At 43.0% G+C, this 24,994-nt stretch overlaps 1 protein-coding gene across 1 annotated transcript in view; it reads left to right on the top strand.

Annotated features, from left to right (window-relative positions):
• LOC147029067 (ubiquitin carboxyl-terminal hydrolase 5-like) overlaps positions 1 to 24,994 on the top strand; it is a 76,409-nt gene that overhangs the window by 30,570 nt on the left and 20,845 nt on the right. Inside the window, exons 8-10 of the mRNA XM_085876575.1 lie at positions 3,071 to 3,140; positions 7,595 to 7,720; positions 12,601 to 12,754. Of these exons, the coding sequence (XP_085732701.1) occupies positions 3,071 to 3,140; positions 7,595 to 7,720; positions 12,601 to 12,754 (350 nt within the window). The remainder of the gene's footprint in view (positions 1 to 3,070; positions 3,141 to 7,594; positions 7,721 to 12,600; positions 12,755 to 24,994) is intronic.

Genomic DNA, 24,994 nt, shown 5'->3' with positions numbered 1-24,994 from the left:
ACCCGGGTCGTCCGTCCGGCTGTCTGTCTGGCTGGCTGGCTGGCTGGCTGGGCGTCAACATTTATGGCGTCAACATTTATAGCTGTGAGTGCGATAACTCATAAACTGTTCGCCATATCGATTTGAAATTTGGGTCACACATGTACCCCCTGAAAAGGAAGAACCCTATTGATTTTGGGCGTGGCCAGATCCAAGATGGCCGACTGGGGCGGCCATCTTGAAAAAAATGTTTTTTCGCCATATCGATTTGAAATTTGGGTCACACATGTACCACCTGAAAAGGAAGAACCCGATTGATTTTGGGCGTGGCCGGATCCAAGATGGCCGACTGGGCAGCCATCTTGAAAAAAGTTTTTTGTAATAAATGGAAAACCGCTTATCTGATTTCAATTATTTTTCAATGGCGGGGGATTCCCCATCTCTGGTATATTTCAACTTGCTATAGAAACTTTCCCTTGAAGGAAGTTGTGTTTCTTTAAACTTCTCAAATGAATCCACAGTCAAATGGATATATTCCCTTTTGTGATAAGAGATCAATCTCTTCTTGATTTGAGAAATGTGATTTAAGATTCGGTAAGTTTTTAATATTTGATGCTAAGGTAGACAATGGACTTTCCATAAACTTGAATGTGTCAAGAAATCTGATATGGGTTATGGGGGATGTTTGAATTGTTTTTGTGAATGAGATGTATTTTTGATCTGTGTTCTGAATGGCAGAAATATCTCCAGATGTCTTTGAAAGTTCATTTATAAATAGATGTGTGTCATAGTGAGCATTGTTGTGAAGAAAGACAGGAATAAAATTTGGAGGCTTGTAATTACGATCACAACGGGAATGAGCTGGACCTCTATATTTACCAGTAAGATGACAATGATCCCTAACTTTGACCTCTCCCTCAATTTTGTCCTCACAAATATGACAGATACTGTTCTTCCTAAATTCCTTTTTCTCTCCCTTTGTTAATGACATTGGTTTATAGGTTTTAACCATTATTTCTCTTCGTCTAATGCAGTCTTTTTCCAATCGTCTTACAAACTCCTCTGAGGCATCTTCTCCTCTATAAAGTTCTAACTTGTATTTATCACCAACAGATAATTTGATGTAATAACAGAAACCACAAGGAGTACGTTTTTGATATTTATTTGGATTTGGAGAAACAGTACGGTATCTATCTTTTCAAGGATACTTTCAAAATCGGCAGATATCACAAATGGATGTTTGTTTGATTTGTTGTAATCTCTGAATGATATTTTCTTTCCTATTTTGGACCTTTAAATGCCCCATCCGTGTTTTCAATGGAGAATTTAGTGGCACCTTCCCTTTCTTCATTGTTCTTGTGTTTGCATGATTGAAGATGTTTATTATGATATATATATATATATATATATATATATATATATATATATATATATATATATATATATATATATATATAAATATCATTATCACATCTATCACAATGTTTTGTTTCTTGGTCAAGTGGAGATATTTGTCTGAAAAGATTGAATGTGTGTTTGTTGGTTTGAAGGTGTTTTTTATAACATTTATATTTGTGATTACAAATATCACAGTATGTTGTGTTCACCATATTTATATAACAAAACTTTGCATAAACTATAATTTTCTTGATGAAAATTCCGTTTCATTTATAGGTGAATTTGTGCTCAAAACCATTTTATCCACCAACTTTTTAAACTTAATAAATACAATGTATCAAGACACAAAAGACGACTTTCAATCAATCTCTACATTTGTAAAAGATACTGAGAAATATGTCGAGGATGTAAAATTGAATAAAGATAAATATAACAACTATTGGATAAAAACGATTATGGTTCATATTATGAATTCTTCAATTTCCTTCAGTGGAAGCGCTTTTAGTATATCTGGAAGAACATCAATTAAAGTAGCTCTAACAAAAGTTTCTCCTCTCCTTCTGGCAATATATTCAAAACTAGAAAAAGTATCAAAAAAGAAAAACCTTATGGATGAAGCTTTAGAAAGAAAATATAAGACCATCTGCAATATGCAAGGAAAAATTTGTATCTTTTTTTTCAACAACCCTAACGATGTAAATCTTGATGAAATAAAGGATGTTAATATATCAGGTGAAATGACATTTTGTTCAGTCGTAGTTAAGGACCATTTTAAAATTACCTTTAATATAAAAAATGTAGTAGTTGGATCTGTTAATGAAAAAAAGTATTTTGATATTGATGGTAATGTTTTTTGTTCCAATTAAATATGAGTCATTATTCAACTGAAGATTTTGAAGATTATGAGAGTGATGATAGTATCTCTGTTGGAACAAATTCAGCTGCTGATGGCTGTGGCAGCCATTTTCCACTGCCATCAAAAATTTGAGATGGCCCAATATTCAAATCTGTTCATAATATGATAGGCTACTGGTGTGCCAAATTTGGTGCTTTCCTCACAAAATGCACAATTGTTATGCTAAGTTGCCCCACTACAAGATTAACAATAGAAATGAATGTTAAGTACGAGGGTGATAATGCACCTTTTCTTGCAAGGGAAGAGACTGAACAATTCCCTGGTCTCTGGTTGGAACCAATTCTCTGGTCGGGGCAGAGTCTGTCCCAGGTAAGACTGAATATTGCTTTGAGGATTGGAAAGTGGGTGTATCCCCTCACCCCCTCCTCATTCCACACATACTATCTGTGATAACGACCTCCCTCCCACTCCTCTAAAATCTTTTATCTTCCCCTGATACTGCTCTTCCCAGATTACTTTGAGGTTGAGTGGCATTAATTGTACACGAAACAAGTATGCTGCTTTTTCTTTCTGAATGTCATTCGTGAGACAGCTTGTTTTTTCCCTACAATCAAACAGTGTCATTGTAATTCCCTTGATGCTCAGTTCCAGAAGCTTAGAATCCAAATATTAGTCTTGTGGCCTTCAGTCAAATTTGAACCTTCAACTTGTGGGATACGAGTCCATTGTTATCACCATGACAATTATACTTTTTTGATGGGGGAAATGGTGGCGGTTTGAGGAAGTAATCACTCAAATGGGTCGCATAAGTAAACTATCGGGAATTGTTTGTTTTAGGGCCAAACTGGGACATGGCTTGTTGTCGGGAGTCTATTCGAAGCCACCACCAAATGATGCAACAGAACAGGTATGACCTCGTATGATTTCAGGATGGCAATTTTAGTTCATCTTTCTTGATTGCTTTTCTTCATGTACGGCATCCCAAATGTTTGACTTGTCCAATGTACTTTGGACACTATGTCCCAGATAATATATATATATATATATATATATATATATATATATAATTATATTTATACATATATTTATATTTCATTGTATAAAAATAACTTTCCCACCAAGTTCGTCGATCATTCGCTTTCCCACCAAGTTCGTCGATCATTCGCTTTCCCACCAAGTCCGTCGATCATTCGCTTTCCCACTGTACCATTTTTATTATTTTATGACATCAGGAATCCTTTGGAATAAAGCTGGATGGACGTTTCTCAATTTTGTGAGAGATATATTTATTACAAAGGTATAAATTGTTTGGCTGATATTTTTTTACCCCAATGACTGCCCTGCGGCATATGTTGGAGGGTTGGGTCGTTTCTTTTTTCAACCCTTTTCTATGGGGTTTGTGGGAACATTTATTGGAGGAAATACGCTATGTATATATGCATAGTCGTGGCCAAAAATATTGGCACCCTTGCACTTTTTTTCAAATAATGCACCATTTCCAGAAAATCGTTGAAATTAAAAAATATTTTGCCGTCCACAAATGTATTTCTTTGGTTTGCAGTGAAACAAAAAAAAAAAAGCTGGAAAAATTACTAAATCTTCACCGATTCCACACAAAAATCCGAAAAATGGCCTGGACAATATGCACCTTTTCGAAATTGTTAGAAATAATTCGTTTTCAAGCAAGTGATTCTCCTTTACCTTGGTATTGAACTCACCTGTTGTGAGTTGCAGGTGCCTGCAATATATAAATCACTCATTCACCCAGTTCGAACAGAGAAAAGGAGTCATTGTGCTGTTTTATGTCACTGTGTGTACCACAATGAGCATGGAGTAAAGAATGAAAGAAAATCACAGAATTGTCTGAGTAGGTCAAACATAAGATTGTAGCCAAGCATGGACAATCTCAAGGCTACAAGTCCATCTCCAGAGACCTTGATGTTTCTGTGTCCACCGTACACAATGTTATCAGGAAGTTTAAGGCCCATGACATTGTAGCCAACCTCCTGGGACATCACCACAAGAGAAAACTTCATCAGAGATTCTTGGGAAGGATTGTTCGAATGGTGGAGAAAGCACCTCGATCAACTACCAAACAGATTCAAGTTGACCTTCAGACACAAGATACGATAGTTTAAAATCACACCATCCGACGCCAACTCGATGAAAGGGGGGGTTCTATGGTCGGAGACCCTCGAGGACCCCACTGCTGAGAGAGAGACGTAAGAAAGCCTGACTGGAGTTTGCCAAAACACACCTGAGCAATCCAAAATTCTTCTGGGAGAATGTCCTGTGGACAGATGAGACCAAATTATAATTAGAGCTTTTTGGGAAAGCACATCATCTCTATGTTTACAGAAAACAAAATGAAGCCTTCAAAGAAAAGAACACCTTCCTACAGTCAAACATGGAGGAGGTTCAGTGATGTTTTGGGGTTGGCACTGCCTCTGGCACTGGGTGCCTTGAATGTGTGCATGACATCATGAAATCAGGAGATTAACAAGGCATTTTGGAGCACAATGTTCAACCAGTGTCAGAAAGCTGGGTCTCCATCGAAGGTCATGGGTCTTGCAGCAGGATAATAACCCCAAACACACTTCAAAAATCACCCAGGAATGGTTCAACACAAAACGCTGGATTGTTCTGAAGTGGCCAGCAATGAGTCCAGATCTAAATCCCATTGAACATTTGTAGGGAGATCTGAAAACAGCAGTTGGGAGAAGGCACCCTTCAAATCTGGGAGAACTGGAGCAGTATACAAGAGTGGGCCAAACTACTAGTGGAGAGGTCTAGGAAGTTCATTCATGGCTATAGGAAGTTCTTGACTGCAGTTATTTTTGTCCAAAGGTTGTGCTACCAAATATTGTTGTGGGCCGGGTATCGGCGACGAGCACGACCGATAGATGGAGCAGTAGTCGGCTCCACCGAACAACCGGAATCTAGATCGTACCTTTCCGATAACTCCGAAGGTACGGGTCCCTTACAGGACCATGAATCGTCAATAATTCAACCGCGTGGGACAGGGTTATTTGCCAAACTTCAAAATACCTACAAGCCCACGTGGCGAGCTACCGAGGAATTCACACCCTCGACGGAGCTAGAACGAGACGAGCCGTTACCGTGCTCAACCCGTGCGTAACCCGAGCGGATGGTTACCGAGGTCCCGTCGGTCCAAATGCACAACTACGGCAGCAACGGCCTTTTTAATCCACCAACACGCACCGTGCTAAACCAATGAAGAAAACACAGAAATGTGCTGATACATTTAACAGGGGATTTATTTATAATGGGGGTGGGGGAGGGAACACACAAGGAGCAGAGTTAAACCGACGAAAAGAAATGCAAGTATGTACAAGGCACTAAAACAATTCTACTTGAAGACGGGCCCACAGACACACACGCGCACACACAAATACCCAAAAGAAGTGATGGCCGCGGCCTTTATTCGACCCTTCAGCTCGGGAGGGAAGGTGAGCTGAAGGGGAGAACCTATCTTGCACCTCCCCGCCTCGTGCGGTTTTCGATGATCCAGTTCAGTGGGACTCGAACCCGCAACACAATGCAATGATGGACGCCGGCCGGCGCGAAGGTAAACCAGACAGAACGCCGGCAGGCCAGACGAGACGACCAGGCGATGAGGCTCACAAGGTGACCAGGCGACGCCACCTTGACGTTTCAGCCAGAATTCCCCGAACGCTCCTGCCATGAGCACACCGTCTCTCTAACGCTGCTTCAGACAACCACACTTTCTCCTCAGGAGGGAAAGGCTTCTTCTCCTGGCCACTCGCCTCCTCATTGGTCGGACCCATCCCGCGATTCCCTGGCTGTCCTCCATTGGACAGGCCCACGGTAGGCAGGTCAACTCCCACCCTTCTGGGCGGAGTCCCGATCGGAGGCGTTTGTGACTCCGCCCACCTCCTCGCCTTCGGCCATGTGCGTAATGGTGATGGTGTCGAGTCGGAAACGGGGCGGGTGAAACGCCCGCTCCTTGCCGATTGGCCAAAGAGGGACGCCATCTCTTTGTTCGACTCCGCCCACGCACGCGCTTGCTGGTGAGCGCACGAAGAATGCCACGAGCAGAGTGTTGTCGTGTGAAAGTGATGGTGGGCATTGTTGTCGTTGATGTAAAAATCCAAACTATCAAAATAACTGCAGCGCATGAACATTTAATTCCCATTAGACTTTGGACGGGACCCTAACTAGAAACACGTATTTACCGATATAACTGTTCTATAAGCACCTGAATGCTGAGTGCAGTCAGCTTCCAAATTCGTAACAATATTAAGTCGAGGGTGTTAATAATTTTATCAATGCCATTTCTTTTTATTTTCTCATTTAAAAGGATATCTGAAGTTCTTAATCAAAAACAAACGTTCTTTTAAATTAACAGTGAAATAAAGAATTGTGGAGACAAAATACTTTTGTCAAGTTCAACTTATTTTTGGAGAAAATTGTGAGCTATTTGAAAAAAGTGCAAGGGTGCCAATAATTTTGGCCATGACGGTATATGTGCATGTATAATGAGTGCTATGTATAGCAATGATAACCTGTGTTGAAAGCCACTTTCCGCTGTGCACTCATTCCTTTGGATGGTTGTTGGACAGGATATATATATATATATATATATATATATATATATATATATATATATATATATATATATATATATATATATATATATATATATATATTACATACAAGTGGGGTCACCCGATGAAGATCATGGAATTTGGATGAGTAAACCGTCAAAAAGATTGTTGTTTACATCTGCAGCAACAGTTAACTCCGGAGTGCAACACTGCAATGATGGGCCAAATGGCCCCAGCTCTTTGTCATCCGGGATTGTGCGACCACTCGTAACACTCAGTTTCGTACCTCAGAGACTGGCGACCCTTTGTATATCCATTTTTACATGCTGCATTTGGAAAATAAATATTTAAATGGAATGGTTTTGATTCCAGACAAGGAGTTGAAGGCATACTCGGAGACTCAAAAGCCGAGTTCTGCTCCTCTCCCCACCGAGGGGGCTACCCGACACATGATGCTCAATCACTCAAAGCACCATCATTTTATGTTTTCGCATCAATTTCATTAAGAATTTGGTTTTTAAGATTTTATTGTAACCTTGACCTTCGTGTGTGAAAACTATGCGGTCGAGGAAATTGGCCCATGGATTTGGAAACGTAGAAGCAACAAACATATTCACTCTCATATGTGTATACTCTCAGGGTTCCCCCCCCCCCCCATCATTTTTTGGTTTGTTTGTTTGTTTTTGAATTGCAGTATGACATTTAACTCTTCTTCCAGCATGAACTTGCCACATTTCCTATTCTTGTGTTATGATCCATATTGGATGTGCAGCCTGAACAGACGGGGATCCCACCTCGGATGTTCAAGAACCTCGTGGGAAAAGGACACCCGGAGTTTTCTACGAACCGGCAACAGGATGCTCAAGAGTTTTTCTTGCATCTCGTAAACCTTATTGAGGTGAAGGCATGCATGTTAAGAAAGGGAATGGAAACCATTTATAAACTTTGCACATGGTTGGTGATGTATTATAATAAGTTAATGTAAAATACAGCAGCCAGGGGTGTATGTTCATGCTTTTATTTTGATTGTATTTTATACACATATCGAGGCTCATGGAGGAGGTAGAGTTTCAGAGTTCATGTCCTGTTTTAGTTGTTTCTTGTATGTTGACTCATTCTTTGGCCTTTTGTATGCCTGAACGGTGCTAATTCTACATTTTTATCACGTGAAGTGAAAGCGGGGTTAAGCGATCGGTCGCGTACGTATGTACGTGTCCGCATTTTGTTGAGCGTACATCGAAAACCGTTCACCGGAGGAAATTGAACTTTTACCACATTTTTACACGACCATTTGATATTGTGCAAATTGAGTGCACATCGGAAGTTTTCAAAGTACAATTTGTACACATTTACCTCAGGAAGTGCAGGTAGATGCAATTACATATTTGCTGCCACAAGAGTTGGCTTGCACTCAGGGCTGCCGAGAGCCAGAATTGTCCCCAGGGCAATACCAATTGTAGGGCCTCCTTCATCTTGGACCCTTCAAACTTTTTTTTTTTTTTAAACAACCTATACGTAAGTTTCCGTGTTTTCATTATCAGAAACACATGGCGTGTTTAAGGGATACTGGGGTGTTATTCACTTATTCCTCCATGCAGATGTGTTTGACCCACTTCATCTGGATGGGGTGTGGCCAAAACTCCCATGTTAATTTACGTAATTACATCATTACTGCGATTGTGATTATGTAAGTTGTTCCCACGGTCATTTATTTTTTGAGTGAGGGTGTCACTATCCATGGCAATGGCATGCCGGGGAATCGCCCTGAGTGGCTTGGAGGATGACACAAAACACAATTGCCCCCCAGTGTTTTATCATCACAAATGATCATTATATGAAACAATTTTAAGGAATAATTACAGGCCTCTATTAGGTCTGGGCACCGGGGTAGTTCCCCTGCCTGTCCCCTCCCCCCTCCCCCCTCGGCGCCCCTGCTCGCACCAAGTCATTCTAAAGACTTCAGGTGGTAAGTACTGTACTCTACGAATACCATGTAGTTCCAACTGCAATTCAAGTTCATCCCATGAATTTTTTTATCCCTGCATTATAATATGACACTGCTGGTGACAGACATTTTGGAGATTTCATCAAAAGGTTTCTGCTGTAATTTTATTTGTTTAGATGTCTTTAACATTGTTTTGTTGAACGGTATGGTTGTGTTCACAAGGATGTTATGATGACATGCTGCATGTTGCATCATCCTTGTTAAGTCGATTTCTGTTTTTATCGGTGAGCTTCAGCTGTTTTATTTGTGGCATTGCATTCATTCGGAATTGGCATGTCTACCCATCACTTCGCTGATGGATTTCATCAAAATATAGCTCAGCGTGTGTGTATCTGAGTCTCAATGAGGATGCAAAAAGGAAGTGAAACGTGTGGAAAAAAAAAAAAAGACATTTTATAACACATAGTTGTTGCTGCTGTCATTGTAGCTCTGGCTGCTGCTGTTATTGTTGGTGTTGTTTGTGTGCTCCTTCTGTGTCTGTCACCCTTTATTCGAAAGCAGGGGTGGGAAACAATTTGTTTTTTCTCCTCTCCATGGATGTGGCCAGTCGATCACAGAACTTGCCACTTTAATGAAACAGAAAATTTTCATAAAATAATTTTATTTCAGGATTCTTATGACTCTCAAGGTAAATTATAAACACAACGTAAAAAGACCCAAAAAAAAAAACCTTTTTCGAAATTACAAAAGTGTGAAGTTTTAATGAGAGATTTGGCATTCTTTTTCTCACCAATTCAAGAAACTTCAGCTCCAAATTCGAACTCAACGCACATCTCGGTTCTGCTTCCAGATTTATATCAATGACGTGAAATTCAGTTTAAAAAAAAACACTATCAATGATTCTATGAGTTGGCCACACATTTTTGCGAAATGTCCACACATGCCCATTGGTCAATGGGTTGCCCACACATGTTCTCAAGGGTTCTTGCTGTCCGACTGTTGGAATCGCAACATGGAAGCTCTGAATCCTGCTTCGTTCTCTTCCATCCTGGAAAGACGGGCTTTTAAAATGGGCATTTGTATGATTGGACCAGCGGTTCCCAACCTTTTCTATGCCCCACACCCCAAGGAAATGTTGGATTAATGTTCGCACACCCGACAAAAGTAATATCACATTTGAAGATGAAGAAGTCTAATTTATAATTTTTGAACCACAAATTGAACCACGTACAATACTGCGGGTGAACAAATTGAACTTAAAAAATAAGCTTTTAACTCGGTGCATAAAATGCAAGTATAAATTGAGAAATTCCATTCTAATTTATTCAGAAAAAATTGTAAACAGTAAAATCAATCCCAATTGTGAACATAAAATTCAATGACTTCTTTGCTCCTGCTTCTCATTCACGATTTTGTCAAAACGTGGAACTTTTTTGCTGACTGCGATCCGTAGGTCTGCCTGTGGATTCAGGCGATTCCTAGATTTTGTCTTGATTGACAAAAGAGAACTGAATCCACATTCACACAAGTATGTCGTTGCAAATGGAATGAGGACACGGAGTGTTTTTTTCCACCAAGTCTTGGGAACATATCCAGCGCTGCACACCAAAACTCCTCCAAAGTCTTGCTTTCAAATTGCATTTCAAGAGCTTGACTTGTCTGCAAATCAATAAGATCTTCCTTCAGCTCTTCAGCATCTGACATTTTCTCCAAATTATAGGAATATGGATTCATGATCCATTCTTCTGAAATCTTCAGGTTTCCAGCAGCAAAATATCCATCAAACGATTCTGACAGCATTTCCAAATGAGTCACAATTTCTTCACGCACAGTTGGAGTTATGGATCCAGCATCATCAACCATCTCTTCCAGTGAAGGAAAATTTGAGAGACTGCCTCTTTCCATCCTTCAACGCCAAAGATGTAACTTTTCTTTGAGGGAATTCAACTTTTCACAAGCCTTCAATATGTTTATCCCTTTTCCTTGAAGATAAATACTCAGGTCATTCATGCGAGTGAAAATGTCAGCTAAGTAAAGCCAGCATTTGGGCGAATTCCTGTGATGCCCCAACCAGATCACATTCACGCTCCTCAGGAAAACTTTGATTTCTTCCTGCAGTTCAAAGAAGAGGGTTAATGCTTGTCCTCGTGACAACCAACGGACATCTGTGTGGAAAAGCAAAACTGAATGCTCACAACCCAGGTCCTCACAAAATGATTTGAAGATGCGATGGTTCAAAGCTCTCCCCCTGATCCAGTTGATGATCTTCACATAAGTATCAAGGACTTTCTTCAAATTTGGAGGCAATGTTTTGATGCCAAAGCATGCCGATGAAGCAAACAATGGGTAACTTGCAAGTCTGGAATCTCCTTTTTCATCAATGCAGAAAATCCAGATTTATTTCCAAGCATTTCAGGTGCCCCATCAGTGCACACAGAACCAATGACTGATATCTAAATCATGTTTGGCAAAGAAGTCTTTCACCAGCTGCATCACATCCTTTGCAGTTGTGTTTTTTGGCAGATCTTTACAAAACAGGAAATCTTCCTTCACAGCACCATCATTGACATACCTCACTAGTGTGATGAGTTGAGTACAACTGGAGACGTTAGTTGACTCATCCAACTGAATAGAGATTTTAAAAGGACTAGCTCTGACATCTGAGATGACTTGGCCCAAAATATCTTTTCAAATCACTGATTCGGTTGTGATTAATAAAGTGTTCACCAGTGGTAGTAAGCAAGAATACGTATGGTGGTCAACGTGCTAAGATAAATCACACTCAGTATGGAGACACAATGCAAATTTGTAACACTCTGCAACAGTTTTCAAGCCCATCACCACGTGTACTATAACCAGTCACTCGCCCGTAAAAATGAACAAAGACAAATATCTTACGCCTGTGTAGGCGTAATGATGTACAATGATTATCAGATGTTGCGTTATAATGATTTTAAAAGCAATACTCTGACAATCAGTTACTTTACTTGTATGTTAATTCTGTTATTCTCTCCTTTTGATTAAATACTCGTAAATGAGATTACTATCTACACAACACAACCACCTACTACCATTTCTCAAGGCACACTGGCAGCTGGCTGAGTGATGACTCGTGACTCGTCACTCAAGGACACAAGCCACTCTGTCGCACCCCCTGAAATTCCATCTCGCACCCCCAGGGGGTGTGGGCACCCCAGGTTGGGAACCCCTGGATTAGATGGATACAAATTTTTTTCCAAGTAAGTCGATTTTTAGTTTTCCAACAGTACAATTTTTTTTTTATCCGACCACAGTAGGAACCCTTTAGAATAAAGCGTGACAGATGGACGATGCTTCTTTTGATAAGAGATTCTACCTCATGTAGTGTACAAAAGATGCACGCTAAATGACTCTCTCTTCTTTTTATTTTTACTTAATTTTTGCACTCATTCAAGTCTTCCCAAACCTGTTCTCTCCCAAGGTGTCGCCGGCCTTCGACAACTTTAGAAAGGTTTTATCTAGTCCTCTAACTATCGCCGGCCTGTCGCCGGTCTTCGACAACTTTAGAAAGGCCTTCGACAACTTTAGCCGGCCTTCGGCTTTAGCCGGCCTTCGGCCTTTAGCCGGCCTTCGGCCTTTAGCCGGCTTCGGCCTTTAGCCGGCTTCGGCCTTTACTTCGGCCTTTAGCCGGCCTTCGGCTTTAGCCGGCCAACTCTGTCGCCGGCCTTCGACAACTTTAGAAAGGTTTTATCTAGTCCTCTAACTGCATCACTCCATCCATTGCAAATTTATGTGTCTTAACGATGGATGTGTAATGTTTTGAAAATGATGCCTTGCTTGTTGTCATGCAATAGAGAAATTGTCGTGGGACAGACAACCCGACAGAAGCATTTCGTTTGCTGATAGAAGAGCGCACGGAGTGTGTGCAGTCAGGCCGGGTACGCTACACCCAGCGCCTCGACTACATTGTACAGTTGCCTGTTCCAATGGATGCCGCCGTTAACAAGGGTAGGTGGAAGCCATATTGTCGTGACGAGTGAAAATTTTGTTTGAATTGTATTTGTGAGGTAAGGTTTTTATTCATCGACTGAACTGCTCCTTGCAGCATTACTTGCAAAAATATTTTCAAGATTTTTATGGCAAAAATAAATATTGCAACAAAAAACAAAGTATTTCTCATATACAACATTTTTGGTTTTGTTTAATGAATCTGCTGCTACTGCGAACCAAATATTTTGAGGATGGCAGATGTGGGAAGCAACAAGATATAGTTAACCATGTATGGAAACTGGATCACGCAGGTATACTTAAACCGCCTGTTCTCCCATCATTTCAAAATTGAATGTTGAGGTATTCAAGCGCAACACAAGAAGTGCCCGCCATAAGTGGGAGACAGACACCACGGTTCACAATATATTCCGTATTTTCTGATGCATAAGCTGTGGCCGTGTATTAACCGCACTCATGTTTTTCACCCTCAAAATAAATTAATATGTTGGTCATTTTATTTTCTGATCGAGATCTAAATATCTCGATCTGATCTTGATCAAAGGGCGGAGGAACTCCTTGTGAGCCAACGGCCATCCATATCTAGTGCCCAACTGTGTCTGTGGACGTCCTCCTGCAGTTGGGTTACTTTTTATGAGGAGGTTGGTGGCAGGATTTGCACTCCGGCCACCGTAAAAACCTTCATTCCGCAAAACACAAAAACGCAAAAAAAATCTGAAAACCCACTCCGTGGGAGTACCTCCTGTGCAGCTTCCCTTCGCAGGGCAGCACACCGGATGACGGGATTGGGGCAAAGCCTTCGTGACCCCCAATCTTTGATAGGAGGGAAACCATGGGGTAACATTCCTGGGTCAGATTGCGGGAGAGTGTGTTGGAGTGGTGCCGAGGTGTCGTCCACCAGACGGCGCTCTCCTTGGGTTAACCTGAGGTGGTCCCTTCGGGTGGGTACCTGGAATGTCCTATCCCTAAGAGAGGATGATCACCTGTCTCTGTTGTCCAAACGCTTGAGCTCAGATGATATTGGTATTGCAGCACTCTTTGAAGTTCGGAGACCGGATTGCGGTGAGATAATGGTGGGTGGTTACACCTACTATTGGTCTGGTCGCTCTGATGGTTACCATACTCAAGGAGTTGCTGTAGCTGTGTCCAATAAGCTGACCCCAATGATAATTGAGGTAACACCGGTCAACGAGCAGATTATGAGACTAAGGATTCGTCACTCCTTGGGTGTCATTTCCCTCGTCTCTGTCTATGCTCCGACTGAGGCGAGTGATCTCACCGTGAAGGATGCATTCTACGCCACACTCGAGTCTGTGGTGGATCAGTGCCCCACACGAGATACACGTATAGTCTTGGGGAATTTCAATGCATCGACTGAAACTAATAGGGATGGTTATGAGACATGTGTTGGTCTCTATGGGTCAGGAACTATGAACCAGAATCGCACTAAGTTCCTTGACTTTGCAAGAAGTCATGGACTTAGGGTGGCCGGTTCATGGTTTCAGCACCCGCAAGCTCATCGATGGACTTGGTATTCCAACGCTGGTGGTGTGGCAAAGTAGATTGACCATGTCCTTGTTGATGGTCGCTGGAGGATGATCCATACTGCAGGGTCGACTGGAGTGCTCAGTTTTTTTTGTTTTTTTTTGTATTCCTTGTCGAGACTCGTATGAGAGCTAACACACAACGCACAGCAAGGGGGCATGAGACAAGAGGGGCGGGAGTGGGAGGGACAAAACACTGGAGAACAGACACATTAGGAGATCTGTGGAAGGGAGAGGGATGGGACGGGGTACATGGGGAAGAGAAGATGGACATTACAGGGACTTTCAGGAAGGAAAGCAGTGGAATTGAAGGAAGTAGGTTTGGGTGGATTATCGGGGGTAGAAAAGATCAAGGATTTGTATGGGGGATGATAAGAGGTCGTGGTGAACAAAATACTGACCACGGCTTGTTGGAGCAACTCTAAAGCTGCACCTGAAATCTGGGAGAATGGTACCATCCCAGCCTCGGCTGGATGTTGGCAAGCTCAAGGATGAGAGGGTAGCTGAGGAGTTTGCGAACAGGCTGAGTGGACATATGGGGGGTCTGGGTGCTTTGGAGGGTCCTGAAGAGTTGTGGAGTGCCTTCAAGACCGCCGTCCTTTATGTTGCCGGTGGATGTCTTGGAACTCACCGCAGGGCAAAGAAGAATTTTGTCTCTCAAGGGACACTGGATACCATTGACCAGAGTCGCAGGGCCAGGCTGAATGGCAGAGCTGAGCTGTTCAGGGAGCTGAGGCATAAAACTGTACGTGCACTAAGGGTGGACAAGAAGGCCTATGTGCGAGGAATCTGTGAGGGGGTAGAGCATCACCTGTGGACAGGTGATTCTCGTCCCGCTTACAGGGGAATTCGCGCATTGCATGCATCCAAGCCCATCCCTCGGAGCACTGCAGTTAGAGCAGAGAGTGGTAGGCTCTTGACAGGAGTCTGAAGTGAAGGCCCGCTGGGCCGGTTACTTTGAGCGGTTGTACCAGGCTGATCCATCAGCTCTCGAGTTGGACGTCAAGGGTGTTTCAATCCCTGTTACTGACCCTCCAATCAACTGTGGTCCACCTTCACTTGTAGAAACACGGGCTGCGGTGGACCAGTTGACGGGGGCAAAGCTCCAGGGATCTGTGGCATCCATGCTGAACTTCTCAAGGCTGGTAGAAATGCTGCACTCGTGTCGTTGCATGCAGTTTTGTGCTCTGCCTGGAACACAGGCATCATCCCAACTGATTGGAAGAGGGGCCTTGTTGTCCCTCTCTGGAAAGGGAAGGGTGAGTGCCAAGACTGCAACTACCGAGGGGTAACGCTGCTCTCAGTGCCCGGCAAGGTCTTTGCTCGGATAATTATTGATAGGGTTCGCCACCATCTGCTTGAGCACCAGCGTCCAGAGCAGTCAGGCAATACACCAAAGTGGTCAACGATTGACCGTATCCTTGCTCTTCGGGTCCTCACCGAATGCAGACGAGAGTTTCGGCAAGGGCTGCTTGCAGCCTATGTTGATCTCTGTAAAGCGTTCGATTCAGTGAATCGGGATGTCCTCTGGAGGATTCTTGGTCTTTGTGGGGTGCCACCAAAACTGATCGATCTGATGTCTGAACTCTACTCTGGTACTGAGAGTGCTATGAAATGTGGTGGTACCATCTCTGAATTATTTCCAGTTATTACTGGAGTTTGTCAGGGGTGTGTACTGGCCCCCACACTTTTCAGCACTTGTATGGACTGGATTCTCGGGAGGATGTCAGAGAGATCAAGCTGCGGTGCATCGTTTGGGAATGTCAAGATCTCGGACCTTGATTTCGCAGATGATGCGGTCATCTTTGCGGAGACTTTAGATATCCTGTTGGGGGCCCTCGGGGTGCTGAATGAGGAGTCAGAGCCACTGGGATTACGGGTTTCTTGGGACAAAACTAAGATCCAGGCTTTCAATGACATCTTGGATTCTGCTGTCCTGTCTGTGTCTGTTTGTGGTGAGGATTTTGAGGGCGTGGAGAGATTCACTTACCTTGGCAGTGATATTCATGTCTCTGCTGGCTGTGAGTCAGAGGTCAATAGACGTCTGGGTCGGGCCTGGGGAGTCATGGATTCACTGGATCATGAGGGTGGCGCTGCCGGTACCTGTGCGGGAGGATGAAAGTCCGAGTCTTGAGGTCGTTGGTGCTTCCAGTCTTGCTCTATGGATGCGAGACTTGGACTCTGACCAAGGATCTGAGATGGAGACTTAATTCCTTTGGTACCAGGTCTCTTCGGAGAATCCTTGGCTATCGCTGGTTGGATTTTGTGTCCAAAGAGCGTTTGCTGAGAGAGACTCGGATGAGATTTGTTACCTGCATAGTCCATGAGCATCAGCTGCGGCTGTATGGACATGTGGCTCGTTTTCCTGACGCTGATCCTGCTCACCAGATTCTCTCAGCGGGGGAGTCTCATGAGTGGAAGAGGCCAGTGGGCCGACCACGTGCCTCGTGGTTGCAGCAAGTTGACCGGAACCTCAAGGAGATGGGGATGGGCCTGGCATCTGCCTGGGGGATGGCCAGACAGAGGCCCCTGGAGTACCGGTGGAAAGTGGACGCAGCGACATGCTCTTCTGGCACATGCTCCCGTACCTGACCTGACCTGATCTAAATATGCTTCTACATTAACTTTGTACAGAAGAAAGTGACGAAGGTATCAATATGCTTACTCCCATGTCCGCTTAATTCCGTCTTAACAGTCTTATTCTCATTTTCAAGAAGTTCAAGAAAGAGGACATGATACCAAGAAGTTTTTATTTTTCTTTCTTATTTTTTTTTAATATGGATTTTTTTTTGTTCCTAGAAAAAGGAAGAAAAGGGAATCGCACCGGTATCATACATATTTTTTTATGGGTTTGTGGCCCTGAAAAGGGCCATTTCGGTGTAATGAAGCTTTTCAGCTGAACCCAACGAATTCCTCGTCAAAGACGGCACGTAACTCCTTGTCCGAATCAGAGTAGAGCAAGTCCACGTCACTGTCACTGTCATTTGCAGCCTCCTCCTCCCAAATAATGTTGTCCTCTGTGTCGGCCATGCTGTTGGTGATAAATCATTTCAGAAATGCTCCCTTGATTATGTCCGATGGTATCTCCTCCCACACCTTGACGATCCAGCCACAGATCATCGGAAGTTTGACCTTTCTCATCCTGATGAACGCCGGTAGTCTCCCAGTTAATATATGCTCAGCCAACGTCGTGACGGGAGTAATGGTGAAAGTTCACCCAAGATGCATATGACAATTTTCCTTTGAATCTGAAAATCCCGCTGGGAAACGCATCACAAAATGTTGATTTTTCGATTGATGAAAATATCAAGTCCAGGAAATCGGAAAGTTGTCTGTGGTGACTCCACCAAGATGTAACGAATGTTCCTCGAAACCTGGGTCGAATGCAAAAGCCTGCGAAGAAAGAAAGTTTGTCTGGTCGACGCGAGTGATGCACAGGAAGCAAGTTAGGAACCGCTGATAAAAACGAAGAGAACCAAAGGAAGCTAAAATAACTGAGCAGCACAGATACTTCTTAAAGCTTCACTGTCCCGTGGCTCCTCGCTCTCATGAGATTATTCTTCTTCCTTTTAAATCAATTTCCTGTCCTCGTATGGAAAAGTACTCGGTTGATTGGTTGTTCCCAGTTTTAAACCATGCCCTGCTTTCCAGCATTTCCTTGCATCGCGTCAGCATGTAAGGATCAAGCTTGGTGGATTAATTCTGCCTGCATCGAATGTTCATGAAGAAAATGATGCGTGCAAAAAGATAGTCACCACTACAACTTCCTCAGTACACACACACACACACACACACACACACACACACACACACACACACACACACACACACACACACACACACACACACACACACACACACACGTATATATAAATATATATATATATATATATATATATATATATATATATATACACGTGTATATATAATATAAATATACATATATATTTGGGTGGTCCTGATTCCTCAACTTCAGATTTTCTTAACTCCAGCCCCCGGGATTCATTGGAATAGTCGAGAAAACTCTCCTGGTGAACTTTTTTTTTTCCAATCGGACAACATTTACCCCTCCCTTATCGCCCTTGAAGTTTCACCCTGAAAATTTTTTTTAATGTTGGGGCGGTGAGAAGAACGAGTAATACACATTACACATTACACAAACGCACATATTGACGTATCGCATCAAAAGAGACGATTGGACATTACAGGAGCGTTTTAAAGTTCAGCACAGGTCGATACGTCGCCGTTCTCATGTCAGCCGCCCCGAGAAACTGAGGCTAAACTTCAAGGTCGATGAGGGAGAGGTAAATGTTGTTTGAATTTGAAATAAAAACAGCAGAAGAGTTTTCTCGACTTTTCAAACGAATTCCGGGGGGTTGGAGCTTAAAATAAATGAATTCGAAAATTTACCCCCGAACGAAGGACCACCCTGATGTGTATACAGTGGGGAGAAAAAGTATTTGATAAACTGCCGATTTTGCAGGTTTTCCCACTTACAAAGCACGGAGAGGTCTGTAATTTTTATCATAGGTACAACTTCAACTGTGAAAGACGGAATCTAAAACAAAAATCCTGAAAATCACATTGTATGATTTTTTTATATAATTAATTTGCATTTTATTGCATGAAATAAGTATTTGATCACCTCCCAACCAGTAAGAATTCCGGCTCTCACAGACCTGTTAGTTTTGTCTCTAAGAAGCCCTCCAATTCTCCACTCATTACCTGTATTAATTAACTGCACCTGTTTGAACTCGTTATCTGCATAAAAGACAGCTGTCCACACTCAATCAATCAGACTCCAAGTTTTGGCAAGACCAGAGAGCTGTCCACAATGGGCAAGACCAGAGAGCTGTCCAAGGACATCAGGAACAAAATTGTAGACTTGCACAAGGCTGGTATGGGCTCCAGGACAATAGGCAAGCAGCTTGGTGAGAAGGCAACAACTGTTGGTGCAATTATTAGAAAATGGAAGAAGTTCAAGATAACAGTCAATCTCCCTCGGTCTGGGGCTCCATGCAAGATCTCACCTCGTGGAGCCTCAATGATCATGATAAAGGTGAGGGATCAGCCCAGAACGACACGGCAGGACCTAGTCAATGACCTGAAGAGAGCTGGGACCACAGTATCAAAGAAAACCATAAGTAACACACCACGCCGTCATGGATTAAAATCCTGCAGCGCACGAAAGGTCCCTCTGCTCAAGCCAGCGCATGTCCAGGCCCGTCTGAAGTTTGCCAATGACCATCTGGATGATCCAGAGGAGGAATGGGAAAAGGTCATGTGGTCTGATGAGACCAAAATAGAGCTTTTTGGTTTAAACTCCACTCGCCGTGTTTGGAGGAAGAAGGACGAGTACAACCCCAAGAACACCATCCCAACCGTGAAGCATGGAGGTGGAAACATCATTCTTTGGGGATGCTTTTCTGCAAAGAGGACAGGACGACTGCACCGTATTGAGGGGAGGATGGATGGGGCCATGTATCACGAGATCTTGGCCAACAACCTCCTTCCCTCAACAAGAGCATTGAAGATGGGGCGTGGCTGGGTCTTCCAGCATGACAACGACCCGAAACACACAGCCAGGGCAACTCAGGAGTGGCTCCGTAAGAAGCATCTCAAGGTCCTGGAGTGGCCTCGCCAGTCTCCAGACCTGAACCCAATTGAAAATCTTTGGAGGGAACTGAAAGTCTGTTGCCTAGCGACAGCCCCGAAACCTGAAGGATCTGGAGAAGATCTGTATGGAGGAGTGGGCCAAAATCCCTGCTGCAGTCTGTGCAAACCTGGTTAAGAACTATAGGAAACGTCTGATCTCTGTAATTGCAAACAAAGGTTTCTGTACCAAATATTAAGTTCTGTTTTTCTGATGTAACAAATACTTATTTCATGCAATAAAATGCAAATTAATTATTTAAAAATCATACAATGTGATTTTCAGGATTTTTGTTTTAGATTCCGTCTTTCACAGTTGAAGTGTACCTATGTTGAAGTGTACAGACCTCTACGTGCTTCGTAAGTGGGAAAACCTGCAAAATCGGCAGTGTATCAAATACTTGTTCTCCCCACTGTATATCTGTATGTATGTATGTATGTATGTATATATATACATATATATATATATATATATATATATATATGCACTCTGTATGTACGTTCAACACTGTGTATGTACCAAAGTTGGTTCATGGTGTTTAATATATATGGCCGTATGTGCAAAAAAAAAAAAAAAAAAAAAAAAAAAAAAAAAACTTTCAAACCGCGTGCCAGAAACAACAACCACACAGGCCGTTCCATCGCTCTCGCGTGCCCGTACGTGCAAAAAAAAAATTAAAAAAAACTTTCAAACCGTGTACCAGCAACAACAACCACACAGGCCGTTCCTTCGCTCTCGCGTGGCCGTACGTGCAAAAAAAAAAAAAAACTTTCGAACCGTGTGCCAGAAACAACAACCACCCAGGCCGTTCCTTCGCTCTCGCGTGGCCGTACGTGCGTGGCCGTACGTGCAAAAAAACAAAACGAAACAAAACTTTCAAACCGTGTGCCAGAAACAACAACCACACAGGCCGTTCCTTCGCTCTCGCGTGCCCGTACATGCGTGGCCGTACGTGCAAAAAAAAAAAAAAAAAAACTTTCAAACTGTGCCAGAAACAACAACCACCCAGGCCGTTCCTTCGCTCTCGCGTGGCCGTACGTGCAAAAAAAATAATTTTCAAACAAACACACAGGCCGTTCCTTCGCTCTCGCAAACGACGACTGGATTGGGGCATTGTGTTTATCTATAAATGCGCATAAGAAATCGAGAAATTATTAGAATACAGTGTCATCACTATCCGGAAGTCCGTACGTTGTAACCAGTAATGGGGAACGCGGCTGATTATCTCTTCCCCAACGGCCACGCTTACGCAGCAACGTGTCCTGTCATTGGTTTGTTAAATAAATGGCCATAACTTGGGAACCACTTGTCCGATTAATATCAAACCTTGAAAAGGCACATTCTCAGGTCCCCAGCAATATACCTGGCAAGTTTCAATTAGATCGGACCAGGGGTTGTCGAGAAACAGTTGACACACACACACACACACACACACACACACACACACACACACACACACACACACACACACACACACACACAGCTGGAATTATAGGTGTGTGTGTGTTTATATATAAATAAAGATTTCCAACAGACATATGGACTTATCCATGATTAAATTTGATTGGCTTTCACATAATGGCAAATGTTGCCTGTTCTTGCCATAATGGCAAATCTTTGATTTGTTGGGCTGTCCTGAGTTTTCTGGCTCATTTTTAAAGTGTCACCATCGTTACAAATAATCGGCATTCAACGCTATTGCAGTGTTTCACAGATCTTTCTCATCTCCTTGGTTCTGCTAATGTAATGTGACTCTGGAGAGCACTTCCATGCATGTTCGGTGATATTTGGCTTCCACAGCAAAAATGCCACTTCCAACCAGTACCTTGGCTGCTGACAAGATGGCCTGGAGGTATGCACACTCACCTCGATGCTAGCCTGGGTTTGATTCCCGACCTGGATATAAACTGTCGTCCTGGTGTTTCACCTGCAGGGTGACTCGTCAATGTGTGTGCTGTCACCCCGATGGACGTTACACGGGTGTCCCGTCTGCCAGCATTAATTTGTGGATGATAAAGATCCCACGGTGTCCTTCGTGAAGAGCTATCGCCGTCATCCTGAAAAAAACATTACAAATTCCTGCCACAACCAACAAAGGGCACTGCAATGGAGGCACAGCTACACCCTCAGCCAATGATGCTACCCCACAGCCTTGTGCTGCATATGAAGAAACTGAAGTACCTCAGCCCATAGTAGGGAATGGTTTCGATTATTCAAACTTGTTTATAGCTCTTAATGTAGGCAGACATGATTTATTTCCTCCAATATTGTCTATCTCGTCTTCCACACTTTTTAAACATTTATCATTCACAGAATAGTCACATCAGGGTGCTGGTTTTCATGTAGTTAATCATAATCCTTTTTGGAGATTGCTTTCAGTTAAAAATAAATCATTTTTGTCTTAACTCCTCCCCCCCACCCCAACCCAATAAGCATCACTTTCTCCACAAACTACAAAAATTTCTGGCCTGCTCACTCCAGGATCGACAATCTGGTTTTGATTATCATTGAAGAAACGTATTGTCTACAAGATGTCATGTGCAGCCTCTTCCCCTAGAACACCTTCTAGTCACATAATAAATTGTTGCAACTATGGAAGCGACACTCAAAACCACCTGTTTATTCAGCCAGCTGGTAAGGAACTGTGGTTCACATCTTGGACACTATGCACAGAGATGTTTATCTCGTTGCTATCCTCCAGAGCAGCCTTTAGTTTATACAAAGTCACCAGAGGCATTATGTTTTTGAAGCTGTCTCCGCATGCATGCTTGCGTGCGTCTGCATATCCATCCATGATAGGTTTTCGTGACCGCAATATCATGAGAATGGCATAAGGGATCAAAGTCAAACTTGGTACAAGGATGTATAATGATTTCAAGATAAATGCATTAGATTATGGGGTCAAGAGGTCAAAGGTCAGAGGTACCATTAGGTAAAAATTATGTTACTTTGCAAACCTGTGAACCAGTCAACCAGTGATGCGATTGTGACCAAACTTGGTAGAAGTATATATTTCTGATGCAAAAAGGAATTGATTCAATTTTGGCATCAAAGGGCAAAAGTCAGAGGTCATGTCGGGGAAAAAGTGATACTTCAGAATAGCTGAAGGGATTTGAATCAAACTTGGTACAAGTATGTATAATTCTATAATAATGTAGGTGGAGGCATATCAATCGACTTCGTGACGTCAAAGAGTGCTGTTCTAGTTTTTCCCACTTTTGGATGCTTTGAGTAAAGGTCATTGTACAGTGGAATATCATAGGTGAATGGATTCAGCTTTTGATTGATTGGCACATGCCACACATTACAAACAAGAGTTCCAACTGAAAAATGAAATTTCATTTCGTCACAATTTCATGAATTTGATGTTTTTCTTTTTTTTGTTGAATCAAGCATTGCATTCGCTTTCTTTGCACCAATATGTTGATCTTTGGTTTCATCATTTGAAATAAATATTTTGCCCAAAATTTATCTCTGTAAAGAGAAATCTTACAATAATGGAGCAAACATGGATGTCACCAAAACTTCAAAACTGACATGGCGGAAATAGTGCCACCTTTGGTCAGGTCAGGTACGGGAGCATGCACCAGAGCAGCACGTCACTGCGTCCACTTTCCGCTGGTACTCCAGGGACCTCCATCTGGCCATCCCCCAGGAAGATTCCTGGCCCAACCCCATCTCCTTGAGATGTTGATCATCCTGCAACCATTAGGCACGTGGTCGGCCCATTGACCTTCTCCACTCATGAGGTTCCCTCGCTGAGAGAATCTGGTGAGCAGGATCAGCGTCAGGAACACGAGCCACATGTCCATACAGCCGCAGCTGATGCTCATGGACTATGCAGGTAACAAATCTCATTTGTGTGTCTCTCAGCAGCCACTTCTTGGACACAGTCCAACCAGCGATAGCCAAGGAGTCTCCGAAGAGACCTGGGACCAAAGGAATTAAGTCTTTGTCTCAGATCCTTGGTCAGAGTCCAAGTCTCACATCCATAGAGCAAGACGAGAAGCACCAAGGACCTGAAGACTCGGACTTTTGTCTCCCGCACAGGTACCGGCATTGCCACACCCCATTATCCAGTGAATCCATGACTCCCCAGGCCCGACCAAGACGTCTATTGACCTCTGACTCACAGCCAGCAGAGACATGAATATCACTGCCAAGGTAAGTGAATCTCTCCACGACCTCGACATCCTCACCACAAACAGACACAGACAGGACAGCAGCATCCAAGATGTCATTGAACGCCTGGATCTTAGTTTTGACCCAGTTAACCCATAATCCCAGCGGCTCCGACTCCTCATTCAACACCTCGAGGGCCCCAAAAAGGATATCTCAAGTCTCCGCAAAGATAACTGCATCATCTGTGAAATCAAGGTCAGAGATCTTGACATTCCCAAACGATGCACCACAGCTTGATCTCCCCGACATCTTCCCCAGAATCCAGTCCATACAAGTGCTGAAAAGCGTGGGGGCCAGGACACACCCCTGACAAACTCCAGTAACAACTGGAAATAAGTCAGAGATGGTACCACCACATTTCACAGCACTCTCAGTACCAGAGTAGAGTTCAGACATCAGATCGATCAGTTTTGGTGGCACCCCACGAAGACCAAGAATCCTCCAGAGGACATCCCGATTCACTGAATCGAACGCTTTACAGAGATCAACATAGGCTGCAAGCAGCCCCTGCCGAAACTCTCGTCTGGTTCGGTGAGGACCCGAACAGCAGGGATACGGTCAATCATTGACATCTTTGGTGTAAAGCCTGACTGCTCTGGATGCTGGTGCTCAAGCAGATGGTGGCGTAAATATTGAGGAAGATCGACGGCAGCCAGAAATGAACACATTACTCTTGGTATATATATATATATAATATATATATATAATATATATATATATATAATATATATATATATATAATATATATATATATATAATATATATTACGACGGAAATGGCCCTTGTTGGACTACTGAATATAGGATTAACTCAGATCCCCCATTAAATGCATGTATAGATGGGTTGTTTGGTAAAAAGGAC

This window comes from Eptatretus burgeri, chromosome 4 (genome assembly GCF_056783735.1).
Source record: "Eptatretus burgeri isolate ZD-2024b chromosome 4, Ebu_testis_v1, whole genome shotgun sequence".
NCBI lineage: Eukaryota > Metazoa > Chordata > Myxini > Myxiniformes > Myxinidae > Eptatretus > Eptatretus burgeri.
The sequence above is the reverse complement of the archived record's forward strand: the minus strand, read 5'-3'. Positions and strand labels throughout refer to the sequence as shown.